Source organism: Scylla paramamosain, chromosome 15 (assembly GCF_035594125.1).
Source record: "Scylla paramamosain isolate STU-SP2022 chromosome 15, ASM3559412v1, whole genome shotgun sequence".
NCBI lineage: Eukaryota > Metazoa > Arthropoda > Malacostraca > Decapoda > Portunidae > Scylla > Scylla paramamosain.
In genome coordinates, this window is record NC_087165.1 from 4,852,451 (window position 1) to 4,870,157 (window position 17,707).

Sequence of the window (17,707 nt, forward strand, 5' to 3'; positions counted from 1 at the left end):
TCCTGAAGGGTTGGACGTCGACAAAAAGATGTGGAAAAGTGCAGGGTGATATCCATTGCTGGCCGCGATAACGAAAAAAAATTATCACGTTAACCGATAAACCGATAACGATAACCTTATCGACGATAACCAATAATCGATAACTAGCGATACATGTATCGCTAGTTATCGCTATATATATATATATATATATATATATATATATATATATATATATATATATATATATATATATATATATATATATATATATATATATATACTCTTTAAATCAAAGAGTCATTACAAATTGGAGGAAGAGTGTCTTGAAACCTTTCTCTTGAAAGAGTTCAATCATAGGAAGGGGGAAATACAGAAGCAGGCAATGATTTCCAGATTTGACCAGAAAAAGGGATGAATGATTGAAAATATTTGAAAATAAATATATTGAGGAAACAAAAAGAACACTGCATGAATTTGAGTGGTAAAGAAACAAAAAAAAAAGTTAAGAGAATAAAACAGAAGACCCAGTCAGTAAGAAAGGACACGTCAAGGAGTGCCGTTACAAAGGCAATACGCCCGACCAACTCAACTCAAGAAAACCGTCCGCGTCCCAAGACCGTGTTCTCGGCCACCGACTGTGACAGCTATCTGTGTGTACCCCATGCTGCTGCTGGAAACAAGGTGAAAACTAATGCTATTTGCATTTCCGTGAGATAGACTGTATATATATACGTGTGAACTCTTCTTGGAACAATGGCATTGTGTAAAATTTGCTGTAATGTGCGTAGTAGTTTGACTCATATGTTAGGGTTAGTTCGGCTATTTCAGGATATACAGCTCACATGGTGTTGATCTCTGTAGACGCTGATGAGGAGAAAGTGAAAATCGAGTGTTATTATTAATGTATTCACAAACGTATGTGTAAGTCGGTAAGGGTCATAATCAATGACACATTGAAGAAACGGTATTGCATCAGACCTCGCGGAAAACACTGCATGCCTTCTTTGGACTACAGGAAACGGTACTGTCGAGACGACAGCTGCGCTTCAATATAAACATTGGAGTAGTCTTTTATCTCATTGTGAAAGGCCAGCCTGGTTAAACAGATGGTTTTATAACAGTTTCAGACATTACACGCTATCCAGTATTCAACTGGTTGGTTACCCTGTTAATCTGGCTAGTCATGCAAATAGAAGAAATTATCTTTGAAATATTGGGTTAGCGCAAGTCTCCAGGTACACCAATCCACTGGAAGTAGTCAAGGGTTTGGTAGAGTGAAGGACAGTTATGTGCATTGTGCAGAATCAGTGGATACAAGTAGGGTGTATTAATGTTTTGTTGGTAAAAAGGTAAATTAGAAAAATTATGGTAGGTGTTTGTAAAAAAAAAAGTATTTAGTCTTATGGAAGGCAGGTAGGATGTGGAAGGGTCTAGTCTTGATACTGATTAAGAAGTGAGTCCAGATGAGAATGTTGTGTTTACCTAAAAGAAGAGATAGAATCCAAGGCAATATCTTGGCCAGGCAATGAATTTCACAGACTGATGCACTTAATATTCTTCATAATAACTTTGTGTCACAATATCAAACTTGTATATCATATAGGACACTAGCCTTGCTGTAAATGTAAAAAAATCTTTTTGGGGATGAATGATATAGCTGTAATAACTCCAAGAATGTGTGGCATCTTGGATTTTCCATTGAGCTCTGCAGCACTCCGTCAGCTGAACCTAACCTGCACTCATTTGTGTTTGTTTAAAGCAGAGTACTGATGCACAAGCTCCAGATTTCATGACATGTGTGATATCATTTTCCAGTAATTAATAACGTCTGTATTTTTGGCCAATGACAAGACATGTTACCTTGTTAGGTTATGTTAGATTAGGATAGATATTAGGTTAGTGTCCTAAAGGGGGAGTCCATGGGGGGGCAGAACCCCACAGTGAGGTTAGGTAAAGATAAGTTAGTGTCCTTAAGGGGGAGTGTCCAGTGTGGGGGCAAAATCCCTCAGGTTAGGTTAATATCCTTAAGTGGTAGTCCAGGTTCGGTTAGTGTCCTTAAGCACACACCAAGGGGGGGCAAAGCCCCAGATATGTAACATTAGTGTTTGTTACTTAAAAAAAATTTCCCCCAAAAAGTGGTAGTGTTTCTCCTTTGGTTGTACATTTTTGAAGCTCCTAATTCACATATTTTCTTCCCTGCCCCAAAAATCCTGTGATTCCACTGTCCCCCTAGCTTGTTTGAGAGGTTTAGGGTAGTAAGGGGTAGGAGAGGGAGATGGAGCTATTAAAAAGAATTACCCACCTAACTGAGAAGATTATCCAGTCATTTTGCCCACATGCCATTTTGCCACACTATGGAGTCATTTCACCCACACAGTGGAGTCATTTCACCCACACTGTGGAGTTATTTCACCCACACTGTGGCGTCATTTCACCCACACTGTGGAGTTATTTCACCCACACTGTGGAGTCATTGGTTACAAGTGGCTTCATATTCCATTTCATATTCCATTTCATTTGTAATTGTCCATACAACCAAAACAATAATAGTACTGAAATAATAATAATAATAATAATAATAATAATAATAATAATAATAATAGAAACCAGTAGTAGCTTGTAGCTAATTGTGCTTGTCACTACTGTCATCACTGTCACCCATTTTTTTCAGTCAATCGGAAACTATAGTACCTGACGCTGGTAAACTAGTTCCCCTCCCTTGTTGGTTATGGAAGGGAACTAGCTCATCATTGTCAGGTATTTGTTCCTGACTGACTGGCCTTGTGTGTGTGTGCGTGTATGTTTGTGCGTGTGTGCGCATTCATGATTCATTTACCATGTTTTATAATTGCTTATGATCGTAGAATTAAAACAGTTCCTGGCAAGAAGGTAGACTGCCCAGACGAGTGTATTCAGTGCCTTGTACCTGTACAGGCAAGGCAAGAAGGTCTGCAGTGTGAAAGGTGTGGGAGGTGGCAGCACAGGAAATGTAATACTAGCGTATCTTGTGCTGATTACTGGACAGTTATGAAATCCAGCATTTCCATTGATTGAAATTGTAATACTTGCACCTTCATTGACAAACTAACCTCCCATCTAGTGGACGACCCAGCCACCCCTGCAATGGAACAAGATCCACATGTCCCTGCAGTTGAACGAGTCTTCATTTGATGACCCACCTGACTTCCCAATGGAACTAGACAATTCACTTGACAACCTAGCCACACAAGATACTGAACTGCAGCCAGAAAGTGAAGTTACATTCCAGCTTTTTGAGAAGGGCACACAGTGAGGTGGAGACAAGCTTGTTGACAGTCATGGGTACACTTACAACAAAAAAAATGCAGCAATCAAATATAAATTACTGGCACTGTACTGTCTGCCCTAAAAGTAACCTGTGCAAGGCACTAGTAACTCAGAGAAATGGAAAATTTATAAAGAACAACTTATGTCACAGCCATCCACCATCAACAGGCTCTGATATCACCACTAAAGTGACATTACAGGTAAAGAAACTGCCAGCACAAGACCTATTTAAACCAGCGTCTGCTATAGTGGATGATGTTCTACAAGAGATGGGGAATGCACCATGCCCTAGTCTGCCTAAGCCAGAGCACTTGGAATGATCATGTGAGGGTGAGAGGTCTTCATATCAGCTGCTGAAAGGGTGTGCTCATCTCAGTGACCCAGTGCGCAGCTGAATCTTCATGTATGTATTTTTCATTAAAAAGTTTCTTTTTTAATTCTTTGTCACCACGTTTGTTCTCGTCCCACAGAGTCATTCTGGCCAGGGGCATTATTCTTTCTTGTAATGAAAATACATGGTAATGATGATATATAAATACTCCAACAATGTATAGCAATTGGTGGACATGACATGGAATGTGTGTGGAAAATTAACTTATATGTGGGCGAATTGACTCTTATATGTGGGCGAAAAATCTTGAGGGCGAATTGGCATGTGGACAAAATGACCATAAACCCTGAGATCCTTCTGGCCTCAATAAAGCAATGAATTTGAGCAGTCTTTTATCTGTGCCTCCTTGTGGCTAGAAAGGGTGTTATGACAAGCAATTCCTCAGGGGAGATGCAATCTCATGGTGAATATTTTTCAAAATTTCAGCAAGTTGGCTCTAAATAAATGACCTTGTACAGAGTATAGATCAAGGGTCCTGAGATGCTTGCTGTAAAGTAACTAATTCAGTCTGTCAGTATGACAAGTCCAAGACTACTGAAATGATTGAAGCAGGTGGAGATTCCCTAGAAAACCTGTGTTCCATACACAAGAGATGTGTTAAAAAATACATCTGATATGGGTTTGATACACTGTGAGCATGATGTCCTGCAATATACAAAGAGTGTGTTTGAGAATATTGGCAGACATACTTGAGGCTTTATTAATTATAGTTGTAATGTGGGGATGGAGCCTGAGTCCACTAAGACACCAAGGTCCCTGTGTGAATCTAGCAAGGATATTTTGCGACCTGGAAATAATAGTTAGATAAGGTACCAACATGCTACCATGGCACAAAACCACATTGGAATCTCAGGACAACACACTTATCTTTGTTAAGGTCCAGCCCCCATGAGCTGGCAACTGAGCAAATGCCTGTGTCAGTGGTAGAGGTGGTGAAGGGCAGTATTTGAGAGAAATTTTCAGGTCATTTGCAAAAAATTTTAAATTCAGCCTGTTTCATTATTGCTCTTGGAGATTTTATGGTTTATTTATTCATTTTGCAATTGTGAACAATAGCAGATGGCAGGTGGTTCACATATCAAAAAGAGTAGCAGTCCTGACACAGAACCTTGAGGTACACCATTCTTGATTTCTCTGGGGTACTTTTGGCACACAAGACAGTTTAATGTATTGTTCTGCCTTGCAAAAAGAACTGATTTAATTTAATATAGAGCCTTGAACATGAATTATGCTAATTTTTTAAAACTGAAATAGCATGATTCACCACATCAAAAGCAGTTTAGAAGAATCATATAAGACTATATCCATCACATCCATCATCTAACCCTGATGTGATTTTCATATGTCATTAGCGACTGATCATCCACTGCTTGTTTGAGAATAAATTATTTTGTTCATGATGGTTATAAATGTTTGGTCACAGTCCTCTGCATATGCTTGAAACAGACTGAAGTTAGACTTGGGTTGAATGGGAACCTTCTTTAAGGATGGGTAACTTCACTATTTTTTTTTGTACTGTATGAGATATTTCATTTTCTTGTATTTGATTTTATTTATTTATTTTCTTTCTTTCTTTCTTTTTTTGAGAAAAGAAAAATGTGAATGTTATTTGACACTGCAAGTATACCTTATAAACAACAGAAGTTCACTTATATGCTTGAAAAATCTTCTGCACATTTCACATGAGGTTTCTTTCACTATACAGAACATATTTTATGGATATTTTTGAAACAGTCTTCACTTGATATAAACCTCTGTTCTGTTTAGGCACCTCATAGGCCTGTTCTTTTATAGGTAATGGAGAAATCCTTGGTTTCCTACTTATAGTAGATATGAATATAAGCAGTCATGACCTGAGAATGTGACAATTTTAGCAATACATTCACTGCAGTTGTGGTCATAGGGACTGAAGGGTGTGCCACCATACTCTGGCAACATACTCATCAACAACTGTCCAAAACCTTTGCATGAGGTGCACTTTGCCTTTTATAAATTTTGTAATTAGATTATTATTATTATTATTATTTTATTTTATTTTATTTTATTTTTTGCACTGGTTTGATACCTCAAGCAAAATAGCATTACCCATACAAATATTTCTTTCATTTAAAACTATGAGATATATTTATATGTAATGTGAAAAACTAAAACCAGATTAATTCTTTTGCAAAGTTTACTGATAACTTTTGTTGCATAGGTTGGTATGTCTGTCTGATTGGCTTGCAGTATTACTTACACTCCTCAGTCCCTCTAACACAATCACTAATCATCAGGGTCAGTTTGCTATTGCTATTGCTACAGCCAACTATACCTTATTATTATAGAAGCATTGATTCCACATAATGAATTTTTAGATGATAAAGATCAAAGATGATATTGTAATTAAAATAGTGCTCACAATAGAAGGAGGGACCAAATCAAAGATGTTCCTTTCTCTCCATAAGTGTATCTATGACAAGGATATATGAATTTCTACACATTACATTAATAGTGTCCTTATTTTTCAGGCAGAACCAAAAATGAGTACGGTGAAGCTCAGTCCAGAAAGGTTACAAGCCATCGATAATTACTTTTGCAATTATAGTTACATTGAGGGATCATTTGCAACACACAGTGACCGTGTGTTGAGTGATTTCTTAACACCGGTCATTGATGATCTGTCACATTATGTGCATACTTCAAGATGGTGGAAACACATTCAAACATTTGAGCTGCATGAGCTCCAGGGTATGGCTCGAACCATAGATGAGATCCTTGATGTACTTGGGAAATCAAGCAAAACGGTGAGTGTTTAATTATTTTCTGCCCTTTATTTAGAATTTTATTAATGTAAGTAGTATTTTCTTATTTTTTTGCTGACAAGTGTGTTAATAGTGATCCATTTGCATTACAATCCTTATATGGACTGGAATTACTGTTGGCCACTTATTGTGTGGTACAATCCTCTTCACTTATTTCTAGTATGAAAAAGGGGAGGGATTTGGCATTTGAAAATGATAATAAAGCATTTAGTGTTTTGATTTTTAAATGACTTTGTACCATATATATATATATATATATATATATATATATATATATATATATATATATATATATATATATATATATACATATATACATATATACATACATATATTGTTACAACCCAAATACCAGCCCCTCAAACAGCTACCACTTGCTCTCGGGCCAGCTTCCCCCAGGCTACTCCAGTAGCCTAGTGCAGAGCAGAGACAGATGAGCCCAGATCACTCACAGATTGTACACAGCATCTGCCTCAGGTTGCCACCCTTGCCTTGCATGCAAAAGCAATATATAAATCTAGACTTATCCCAACTGCTGAAAAGGACTCAGACACATGCTAGAGAGAAATAGGCAAAACTGATGCCACACAATAAAGCTTAATATTCTAGGAGCATACTGTCCCACTACTCTACAGAACATAACAGCATTCATGTTCAAGCTTAGCTCATCTCAAATCTCTCAGAAGATGGACCTTGTCCCTTGCAACCTGATGGATCCAGAGAGAAGAGAGATTGCAGATCATGAGACAGCACAAAACAAAATTATCTTCTGGCCACAAAAATGCACAAAACAAGACACCCACAAGGCCAGTTGCATTTGACTAAAAAGAACACAGGACAGGAGTCAACTTGATTCAGACGATGGAGCAGTAGGACCAGGTGGACCTCCACCCATCATGGTCAAACAAAGGATGCAAGAAAGACAAGTGCACATAACTGAGCTGGCGGTGGTACTTTCACATGCACTGAGAGACATTGAGCATGGTAGTCAGGCTTCTAATATTGGCCAACCCAAGGTACAGAACCATGAGGTACATGTCTAATACCCAGCCCCCTTACCAAAGATACTATAGGACTTAAACAGCAAGATATCACAACACTAGCAGTTCTGGTAACACACATGCTAAGCGCTCACTCAGCAAAGTATTTTTGGGAGAGCTAAAGTGCTGGATACCAGTATGAAAAGAAGTGGGGAGCAAAAATATAGGTATTAAAGTTAAAGAAATACTCCACTGAAATTACATAGAAAGTTAAATTTAACATATTAACAGTGTAACTAGAAGGAAATACGAATTTTAAAGATAAGAAATAGACCAAAAAGTGCAATTTGAAGCAATAATTTTTTCTGGCTTATACCTTGATGGTTTGTTTATATTCATCAGCTATCTTAGCAGGCAGCATGAAAGCACCTCTCATTGGTACTCCTAAATGTATTCCTAATTGGTCCAGAGATGAAGTTGCCTTGCTTCTCAATTTGGTTATGGAATGAAAAGACTTAAGAGAAAATTTGGGGCAAACCTAACAGTGCAAGACAAGAGAAGGGCATAAGCTGAGATAGCCACTGTCCTTAACTTAGCCTTCCCCCTGGTTTGAAGGTGGTAGGAGCAAACAGAAAAGAAGTTGCAGAACCTTCTTTGTAAGGGCAAACAAGGACTTGCAACAAGGAAAAGAAACCATTTCCAGACAGTTAAGATTGATTTTTCTCTTTCATTGGATCATTAAACCTGTTATATGTGTGCTTGTGTAGTATTTTTTATTTTATTTATTTATTTATTTTTTCTTTCTTTCTTTCTTATCCAAATATGTGTACCATCTATGGCTCCCACCACTCCAGGGAAGCCCCCATTTGCCATGAAGTCAGCTTGTTTTTGCTGAATGTCACCTAGATTGGTTAGGAATTTTATAAATCTCACAAAGGCTGGTGTTACAAGGGCATCCAAAGTCTGCCCTATCACTTGACTAATGGCATTGCTGAGATAAGCCAAGATCATCGGCACTGCAGAGCTGTATTTTCCCAGTACCCAAATACTGCAGTGTTTTGGCCACCTTCATTTCCACACATCTTGCCCTGCTCCTGTTGGTCTTGGGTGCGATGGCATCTCTCACCATATCGCACACCAGCAATAGCCCTCATAGTCCTGTCTGTACCTTTTTATGAGTTCATTGTCTTCATACACATTTAAAACATCTTATCTAGGATTATAAATCCTTGGCCTCCATCTCCTTTCTCCTTGTTGTGGTGTGTCCATCTTGATTGTAAAATTAGTTGAGAGACACCTCGTTCACAACACTTAACTTCATTGTCTGCTAAGTGTACTTAGGCAGAGTAGGTAAGTATTTTGGAAGGTAGGACTTATGCATCCTGCCAATACTTAAGTGTCAGATCTGAAAATTTCGTCTGCTAAGTGTACTTAATAATACTGAGTATTCTTCGTAGATACGTCCCCAGGCCCCCTATTAACTTATGTCTCTCTAAGGAATGTAAATTTAATAGCCTTAGATGGTATCCTCCCCTGAAATGTTCTCTGACTCTGTTTGCTTTTTCCTCTTTACTCTCCTCCTCATTCGTCTCCAAAGCAGCAGGATTTGTCACAGGTAAAATTATCTGCTGGTCAATCTGCTCCTCAACCACTGGTGGATTTTCTTTCACAAAGAGAGTGGAAAGACAAACATGGTGGTGTAAACACAATAGACTCATTCTCATATTCTTTTTTTTTACTTTATGTCTGTTATGCTTTGGATTACTAATATTCTTTTCCTCTCCTCCTCAATCTAGTACTTTATTCATATATTCCAAGTTTATATAAAAAATGCTCATATACACCACTCACACCACCATATCCATGTGTGCAGTATCTAACAGTATAGCCTACATATGGCAGTTTATAGTTTGGCATGAAGGCTTCCTCCTTCTGATGTCTAGGTAATTAAAAGGGTGGTGGAATCAGCATAAACACAGAGGAAGCCTCTGACTCTTGACTGAGTGCCAAGATGATGTACCAGTGCAGTACATCTTATCTGAAGTACTAAGTATAACTATGATGAACACATAGGAAAAAATAATTAATTTGTGTCATATCTAAATTTACATAGTAGTATTTGATTTTTCTCCTAATTCATTTGATAATGTGATAATGTTTCTTATAGTTTGGAAACCAGTCTTGCCATCTGTAAAGCTCAAAATGTTACTTGAATGTGTAGTCTCCAATCTTCATTTTTCTTTGACATCTCTTGTCATGTTATGAGAAATTTTGTTGAAGTATTTGACATGATTATCCAGAGTGTGCACATTGAAATTGAAATGATGTGGCTATTTAGACTTATGTAAGTAAATAGTTTGTATACTAATATATGTGTTATTTTATGTAGCCGGAGATGCGTGCAAAGGAACAGCTCTCTTTAATTTGCCGGCGACTGGATGAAGTCATTGGGGAGGATCGCATCGCAGCCGTCATCAAGGAACGTCCCCTCAAGATTTATTGGGGTACTGCCACCACTGGCAAGCCACATGTAGCATACTTTGTTCCAATGACAAAGATTGCTGATTTTCTTAAGGCTGGTTGTGAGGTGAGGCCCACACCAATTAGATTCTTATTTATACCACTTTATGATGATAATAATATACTGATAATTATTAATGTTTATTTATTTATTTATTTTTTGTTATCATTAATATTTTTAGCATTAGCTTTTTATTTTATTTTTATTTTAGCATTTTTATTTTAGCATTTAGCAACTAGTAAAGTAATGAAATGCTCAAGAGAGGTAGTGGTGAAAGGGTGAATGTATGATGGAATGGAGAGCAGCTGTAAGAGATGGACTGTTTTAAGTATTTGAGATCTTTCTTCATCTTTCACCCAACCTTACCAAATCTAGATTACTTCATTCTAATTCCAAGCTCCTTTCTCCTAACTCCAAGCAGAGGTGTATGATTTTAGCATAGCTTATTGGGTAGGTTTACCAGTTGAAGGAAGGTGTGAGATAGTTATGGGCAGAGAGAATGGAGGTGAATGAATTTAAGTATCTGGGAACATTACTAGGTAAACATGGTGAGATGAATGACAGAATAAGAGAGTGTTGTGAAAGCCATGTTTGTCCTAGGAGCACTTGCAGGAGTCATGAAAGGGAGAAATGTGCCTGTGTATGTAAAGAGGTAAAAGGAATATTGTTCTGCCAGCATTGATGTATCAGTAACCTATACATGAAACAGGTCAAAAGAGTACATGCCGTGGAAATGAGTTGTCTGATAGAGACATGTGTAGTGACAAGATGGGAGAGTGTGAGAGCAATAGAAGTGTATATAAGAGATGTGATATGAGTGTCTCTATAAGTAATATAAATTATTGTGTGATAGAATGGGTGAAAAGGAACACACAGATGGTATGGCCATATTGAGAAGATGAAGAGTAAATAACCTGTAAAGAAAGTGCATTGTATAACATACCACCTTTTACAGTGTCAAATTTAATGAAGCTTTCATATCCAAACTGATTAACAACCAAGGTGATAATATTGAATGTAAATAACAGCAAAATTGTCACAACAATGAAGATTTGAGAAAGTGCAGTATATGTAGAGTAGATTTTAAGTGAGTAGATTTTTGCCAACCATATAGGACAATATTTCCTCTTTCAACCATGTGATATGAGCAAGGTGGGAAAGTGAGTCTGTGTCTGTGCTTGCCACCTGCCACTTTGGTGTGAAAGCACTGTTTTACATGTCATTTATCACTTGCCACATACTGCTGTATATTAATTTTTTGGGGTGGGAAAAGATTTATGGAATAGGATGTGAACTTAAGGTGAATATAAACAAAAGTAAGGTGGAGGTATTTGACAGAGGGTAAAAGTCATGTTATTGACTTTGATCACCTGTTTAGAATAGGAATTGAATGCTCAAAGGAGTATGAAACTGGGCTGAGTGGAAAAAATGCAGGGGTACATGATTTTAAGTATCTTAGGCTTGCATGACTAAGCAATAAGATTTTGGGCTTGGGGTTGCTGGGAAGTGAGGTATTAAGAGTCAAAGTAAAAGCATTGTTGGGGTTTAAGAATGAAGGCACATATTTCCACATGTCTTTGCTGATCCTGTGGTTAGAGTTTTTACCTTGATTTAGGCAGCATGAAAAGATGCAGCATGAAAATAAGGCATATTGATTACAGAAGCTATAAAGTAAGAATGAAAATGACTCATTGTTCATCAGTTTATGAAAAAAATATAAAAAAGATCAGTTTCGTCACATCTAGGACATAAATACACACTGAATATAGCATGCACTAAAGTAATATTGATTGAAAAAAAAACATGGTTGATATGGTAGCTGCAAGATGATGTAATCCAGTGAAATGGAAGGATAGAATGCTAGAATTTGTGAGTGAAAGAAGAGAGAGGAAAATAAGATTGGAACTTGCTTGGAGAGAATGCAAGGAAAAAAATAAATGAAGATTTCTGTTATGTTCATCCTCTGGGGATTATACCTCCAACAACTACTGTGTCTGCTTTCTGGAAAAGACCATGATTAATGTAGTAGTTATTGGTTCTAGAATAGTATACACATAACCATTCATCAAGCACAGGTGCTTGCTTACTATCCTTTGTCCAAGTTTTTGTTATCAGGATGGCTTGCTGTCTTAGGTCTTTTCATAAAAAGAAAGAAAAAAAAAGAAGGTTTGACCCAGAATAGTAAGTTATCTTCTGTTCCTTGCTCATCCATATTCAACAGTCAAAAAAAAAAGATTTTCAATTTGCGTAATATGAAATTTACAGTATCTTGTCTGTTCACGCGTTGCATCTTCAGGAAAATAATTAATGAATAACACATGATTTAATAACTTTCCAGGTAACAGTGCTGCTAGCTGATCTCCATGCTTACCTGGATAACATGAAGGCACCATGGTCCCTTATTGAGTACCGCACTCGTTACTACAAGGCTGTTATAGAGGCAATGCTGAAAGCTATTGGCGTGTCAGTAGAAAACTTGCGCTTTGTCCAGGGTGAGTCTCTTTCTTCGTACTTCTTTTTCTATCTATCTATCTATACCTGGTGTCTGCAACAAAAGTTTTCATTTATCCCTGTCTTTGCATTCCTCCTCTTTATGCTCTAATCTTTTCATTTCTCATCCTCTCCTCGCATACCCGAGTATTGTTTCCTCCCAGGGGGGATCATTTTACTTGCATTCACCACATCCATCATACTTGTATACATTCTCTTAGCCATCTCACTTTCCTCCACTATATATAATCTAACCACTTTATTGTGCTGCAGTTGATAACTTCATCTACACCCCACTTCATATTTTGATGTTTACATAGGATTGGTGTTGCTATTTCATATGCTTTGATAAGTTATATCCAATAGCTTAATGAATCATTCATATGTCAAACTAATTTCTAAAAGTTAAAGTTGTTTTATGCAAAATCATTCCTCATTGCAGAAATTCTCCCTGTAACTAGCTGGAGATCATTATATGTGCACATAACAAATTTTCAGTGACTCATTCATATGTTAGATGGTCATCACAAATAAATGAAGGAAATTTATTTGAGAGACTGAGAAAATAGATGAGACTGAAATGAAGATTGAAAAGAGAGGTGGGCTAATGATGGAATTGATGGATGGGGTGAAAAAGCATATGAGTGAAAGTGTTGAAAGATGGGTGTATGTTCAGTGAAGCATGAGGGATGTGGCTGAATGGAAGAAATTGATTCCTGGCCACTCTGTGAGGGAATAAAGTAGCAGGCTGAAGAAGAATATATTCATTCTAGTATGGTTGGAAACTTTAGGCACTTTGTTTGATTTTCATACCTGCAGTACACAAATTAATTTTCTGTAAGTGTCCAGCACCTGGATTCAGAGAAAGCTCTGTATTTTCTTTGATAAATTTCTTCCCAAAATAAAGATGAAAACTGGTTTAACATACTGGTCAAGTGGATGATTTTGACACACATTATGTAAAGTACATTGCAGGCAAGATAATTTATGATAGGATGCAAGAGAAGGTGGCTCATTTTATGAGTTCATAGAGATACGGCTACTTAGTATATTATGGGCTAAGGCCAGGTTTTATATAATATATATATATATATATATATATATATATATATATATATATATATATATATATATATATATATATTATTATTTATTTATTTTATTTATTTTTTTTTTTCTCTCTCCTTGGATTAGGCTGACACATAGGTAGCTAAATACCTATCAGTACATAGGCCTGCAACTAAACAGAGTACTTAGCTGGAGTTTGGGTAGAAAGTCCGCCAAGATGGTAGTGAGTTAAAAAGGAGCATTGATGCAAACTGAGCACTGGCTGGAGTTTAACTGACTCTGCTCTTACTGAGCGGATAGGTTTGCTCTGGGATGGTGAATCCGCTTGATCCGGATCCTCATTAATTCATCCGCTTGTCACAGTGGATTGTTATACTTTGATTGAACTAATTCCCAGCACCATTATTTTTCTTGTTGGAATGATATTATTAAGGAATTCAACATTTAGGGGCAAACCCTGTGTAAATGAGGCATGGAAGGGGAGATAAGAGGGTGAGCTGTAAAAGCAGGCAGGTCATTGGGATGCTTAAGAGAATTACAAGTGGGAGGGGTTTAAGTATGAAAGTATAGAATATAAGTAACGCTATTATCCTTCTTATTCTAGTGTCTGAATTAGATAATAACATAGAATACAGTAAAATGTTTGCAAAAAAATATTTATTAGGGATCAGTCACATTTAGAGGAGCATGTTGGCTGTAAAGATGGGATGGAGAGAGTAATGTGGATACTTATGAGAATTTTGGTGTGAATGAGAAAGTGAATAGAGTGGAGAGTGTGGAGATTCTGAATGGATAAAACATATTATTTTGGACATATGTGAAGAATTGGCATGGATGAAATTGAAGTGCAAAATGTGAGAGAGAGGCCATGAACACTTCATTTAGTATTCCATCCAAATATGTGCACTTTTATTCTTACTGAGAGTGACTTCAGCATCGCTGCAGATTAGATGACTTAAGAGCTTAAAATAGAGTTTAATTTATTGTGTTATTACAGGACGGAATTATCAGCTGGGAAGTCACTACACGCGAGATATGTACCGCCTAGCTGCCATGGTCACTGAGCATGATGCTAAGAAAGCTGGTGCAGAAGTGGTTAAGCAGGTGGATGCTCCACTCCAATCTGGTCTGCTGTACCCTGGACTTCAAGCCTTAGATGAAGAGTATCTAGAAGTAGATGCTCAGTTTGGAGGAGTGGATCAGAGGAAGATCTTTATGTATGCTGAGAAATATTTGCCTAAGCTTGGATACCAGAAGAGGTCACATCTCATGAATCCAATGGTGCCTGGTCTCACTGGAGGAAAAATGTCTGCCTCAGAAGTTGACTCCAAGATTGATCTTTTGGATTCTGCAGATGATGTAGCACGAAAGCTAAGAGGAGCATCCTGTGACCCAGCCTCCCCAGATAATGGTGTGATGGCCTTTGTGAACTATGTAGTGTTTCCTGTGCTAGAGATGCAAGGGAGACCTTTCCGGATAGATGGTGAGGTATACTCAACCTTTGAGCAGCTGAAAGAGGATTTCATTAATTATAAGGTATCTGGAAATGATATAAAGTACTTTGTCATTGGTGTCTTGAATTCACTATTGCAGCATATTAGGTATGAATTTTCAAAACCTGAACTCAAAGAATTGGCAAAATTAGCTTATCCTGATTCCATAATGGATCAACCAACTCCACAGGCTAAGCAGGAAGGTGAAAAGCCTATTGTACATGAAATGAACATTGATGATCGAATACAGCTAATAAGTAGGAACCTGGTTCACCCATCTCCTGACTCTCTCAGGACTGTCCTTACCAAAACTCCTCATGTCTTGTGGTCAGTATCTCTCACTCGGCCTCCTGATTGTTGCATAGTGAGTCATGTGGCCAAATTACGGGATTTTCTTTCAGCTGGATGTCGTGTCACTGTGTTGGCTTCTGACGTTCTCTCCCATTTGGATGGGTGCCAAGTCCCATGGGATTTTGTTTCAAATATTGCTGACTACTACTTAGAGTTGATCAAGGCTACCATGACTGTTTTGAACATTGCAATGGAGAATGTTCAATTTGTCAAAGGGAGTAGCTTCCAGGAGGATAAGGAATATGTTCTTGACTTGTACAAGATGACTGCTCTTGTCACTTGCAAGGACTCTAGCCAAGCTATATCAAGTGTAGTGAAGGATCCAAACCTACTCTCAGCTCTACTATATCCTGACATGATGGCCTTAGATGAGAAGCACTTGCATGCTGACTTTCATTACTGTAGTAGCAAATATGCTCCAGTAATTGAGTTTGCTCAAAAGAGTCTTCCATTGGTAGGAGGAGAACCATGCACTCCTCTGATTAGTGATGAAATGCCATCATTGTTGAACCGAGCTGCCTTGACTCCTGATGAGGAATATATTGGACTTACAGAACAAGAGTCACAACTAAAGAAAAAGATCAAATCTGCATTCTGTGAGGAGGGAAATGTCACCTTTAATCCTGTGTTGTCTTTAGTAAGAAATGTTATCTTTCCTTGGCTAGAAAAAGAAAAATTTGTTGTGGTGAGGACAGAGGAAAATGGTGGTAATCTGGAGTTTGATTCCTTCAGCCCCTTAGAGGAAATGTTTAGCCAAAAGAAATTGCATCCAGGAGACTTGAAAAATAGTGTTTTGGAATATATGAAAAAAATTATTCAGCCCATCCGAAAGGCAGCAGAATCACCTGCTATGAAGAAGCTTCACAACCTGGCATATCCTCCGCCACCTAAGAAAGCAAAAGGTCCCCAGAAGGCAGCTGGTGGAGATGAGTTTGTTCCTTCAAAATTTGATATGCGAGTTGGAAAGGTAGTTGAAGTAAGAAGACACCCAGATGCAGAGTCCCTTTATGTTGAGAAAATTGACATTGGGGAGCCTGAGCCACGCACCATTGTAAGTGGTTTAGTCAAATATGTCCCCATAGAGGAGATGCAGGACAGAATGGTAGTGGTATTGGCTAACCTGAAGCCAGCAAACATGAGAGGAGTAAAATCAGCTGGTATGGTTTTGTGTGCCTCTGCAGGTGAGCCAGCAGTGATAGAACCTCTGCAGCCTCCACAAGGAAGCAGACCAGGTGACCGAATAGTGGCTGAGGGCTATGATGATCCACCTGACCCCGTCCTAAACACTAAGAAGAGTGATGCTCTAGCCAAGATGTTAGCTGGCTTCAGGACTGATGCCTCCCTGAGGGCAACATGGAACAAGATTGTTTTGGGCACTAGTAATGGGCCTCTTACTGTGTCAACTCTAAAGGATGCTCCTATAAAATAATGCATAGGGTGTATAGTGGTTTTAGTATATAAATTTTCAGACTGAAAAAGTTTACTTGTTATGAAGAAATAGAAATCAAAGTAATTTCTGGAAATTTCTGTTGGTATATCTTCATTTGCATATACAAGTGCCTTCTCAGTGAAGTGGTGATAGTGAGATAGTGATGCATCATAGAATGGGATTAGATGTATAAAGGTGAAGTGAAAATGGCAAAAAGAGAGGAATGAAAATCATAACTTTCTGGCTTGGATCACATAGTGTGCATGAAATAAGATGAAACAGTCTCCAGCCTTCCTCATACCAAAACTTAATACGTACAACTTATTTTCACATTGTTGGGTTGGGTCTTTGTGTCACATTTTTTTAGTAGTATTTAATAAATGTTTTGAAATAATAAAGTAAAGTAGTTTGTTATTCTTATATTATAGTATATATATATATATATATATATATATATATATATATATATATATATATATATATATATATATATATATATATATATATATATATATATATATATATATATATATATTAAAATCAATTGAAACAAGTTAAGAGAACTGAAGTATCTTGCAGAGTTTAGAAATGCAGAAACAGTGGATAGTGAAGAGGAAAGAAAAAAAAAGTGTTGGAGAAGGTATATGGAAGCAAGAGATCAAAATTTTACGCATGAGGCAGATAAGAAGTGTAAAATGTTAAGGGAGGCAAATCTATGAGTTATCACTTGAGCTTAGGGCATTACCATATGATTTTTTTTTTCCTTTTTTTTAGACAGCTACTAGCTAGTGGCAACAAAAAAATAAATGAAAAAAAAAGAAAAGCTTACTTTAAATGCCAGTCATGCACCTATTTCTCCAGATGGCCAACATGCACTTTCATGGATAAGGAAATA

General features: G+C 37.4%; 1 protein-coding gene across 4 annotated transcripts; it reads left to right on the forward strand.

Moving 5' to 3' along the window:
- Positions 1–435: 435 nt before the first annotated feature.
- Positions 436–17,210, forward strand: LOC135107295 (tyrosine--tRNA ligase, cytoplasmic-like). Of its 4 annotated transcripts, XM_064016977.1 has the most exons (7): positions 527–663; positions 3,083–3,233; positions 3,489–3,691; positions 6,187–6,462; positions 9,850–10,047; positions 12,320–12,473; positions 14,537–17,210. In XM_064016977.1, exons 4-7 carry the CDS (start codon positions 6,199–6,201, stop codon positions 16,810–16,812), a joined length of 2,892 nt encoding a protein of 963 aa, XP_063873047.1. In that variant the 5' UTR covers positions 527–663; positions 3,083–3,233; positions 3,489–3,691; positions 6,187–6,198; the 3' UTR covers positions 16,813–17,210. The 4 variants fall into 4 exon arrangements, with proteins under 4 accessions (XP_063873045.1, XP_063873047.1, XP_063873048.1 ...); XM_064016978.1 differs by lacking the exon at positions 3,083–3,233 and having other exon boundaries at positions 596–663; XM_064016975.1 differs by lacking the exons at positions 3,083–3,233; positions 3,489–3,691 and having other exon boundaries at positions 436–663.
- Positions 17,211–17,707: the final 497 nt, after the last annotated feature.

Coding starts and splice junctions, on each gene's coding strand:
- LOC135107295 (XM_064016975.1), top strand. CDS start 451: ATGAATTTGAGTGGTAAAGAAACAAAAAAAAAAGTTAAGAGAATAAAA. Junction 664..6,186: donor ATGCTGCTGCTGGAAACAAG/GTGAAAACTAAT, acceptor CTTATTTTTCAG/GCAGAACCAAAAATGAGTAC. Junction 6,463..9,849: donor TTGGGAAATCAAGCAAAACG/GTGAGTGTTTAA, acceptor TATTTTATGTAG/CCGGAGATGCGTGCAAAGGA.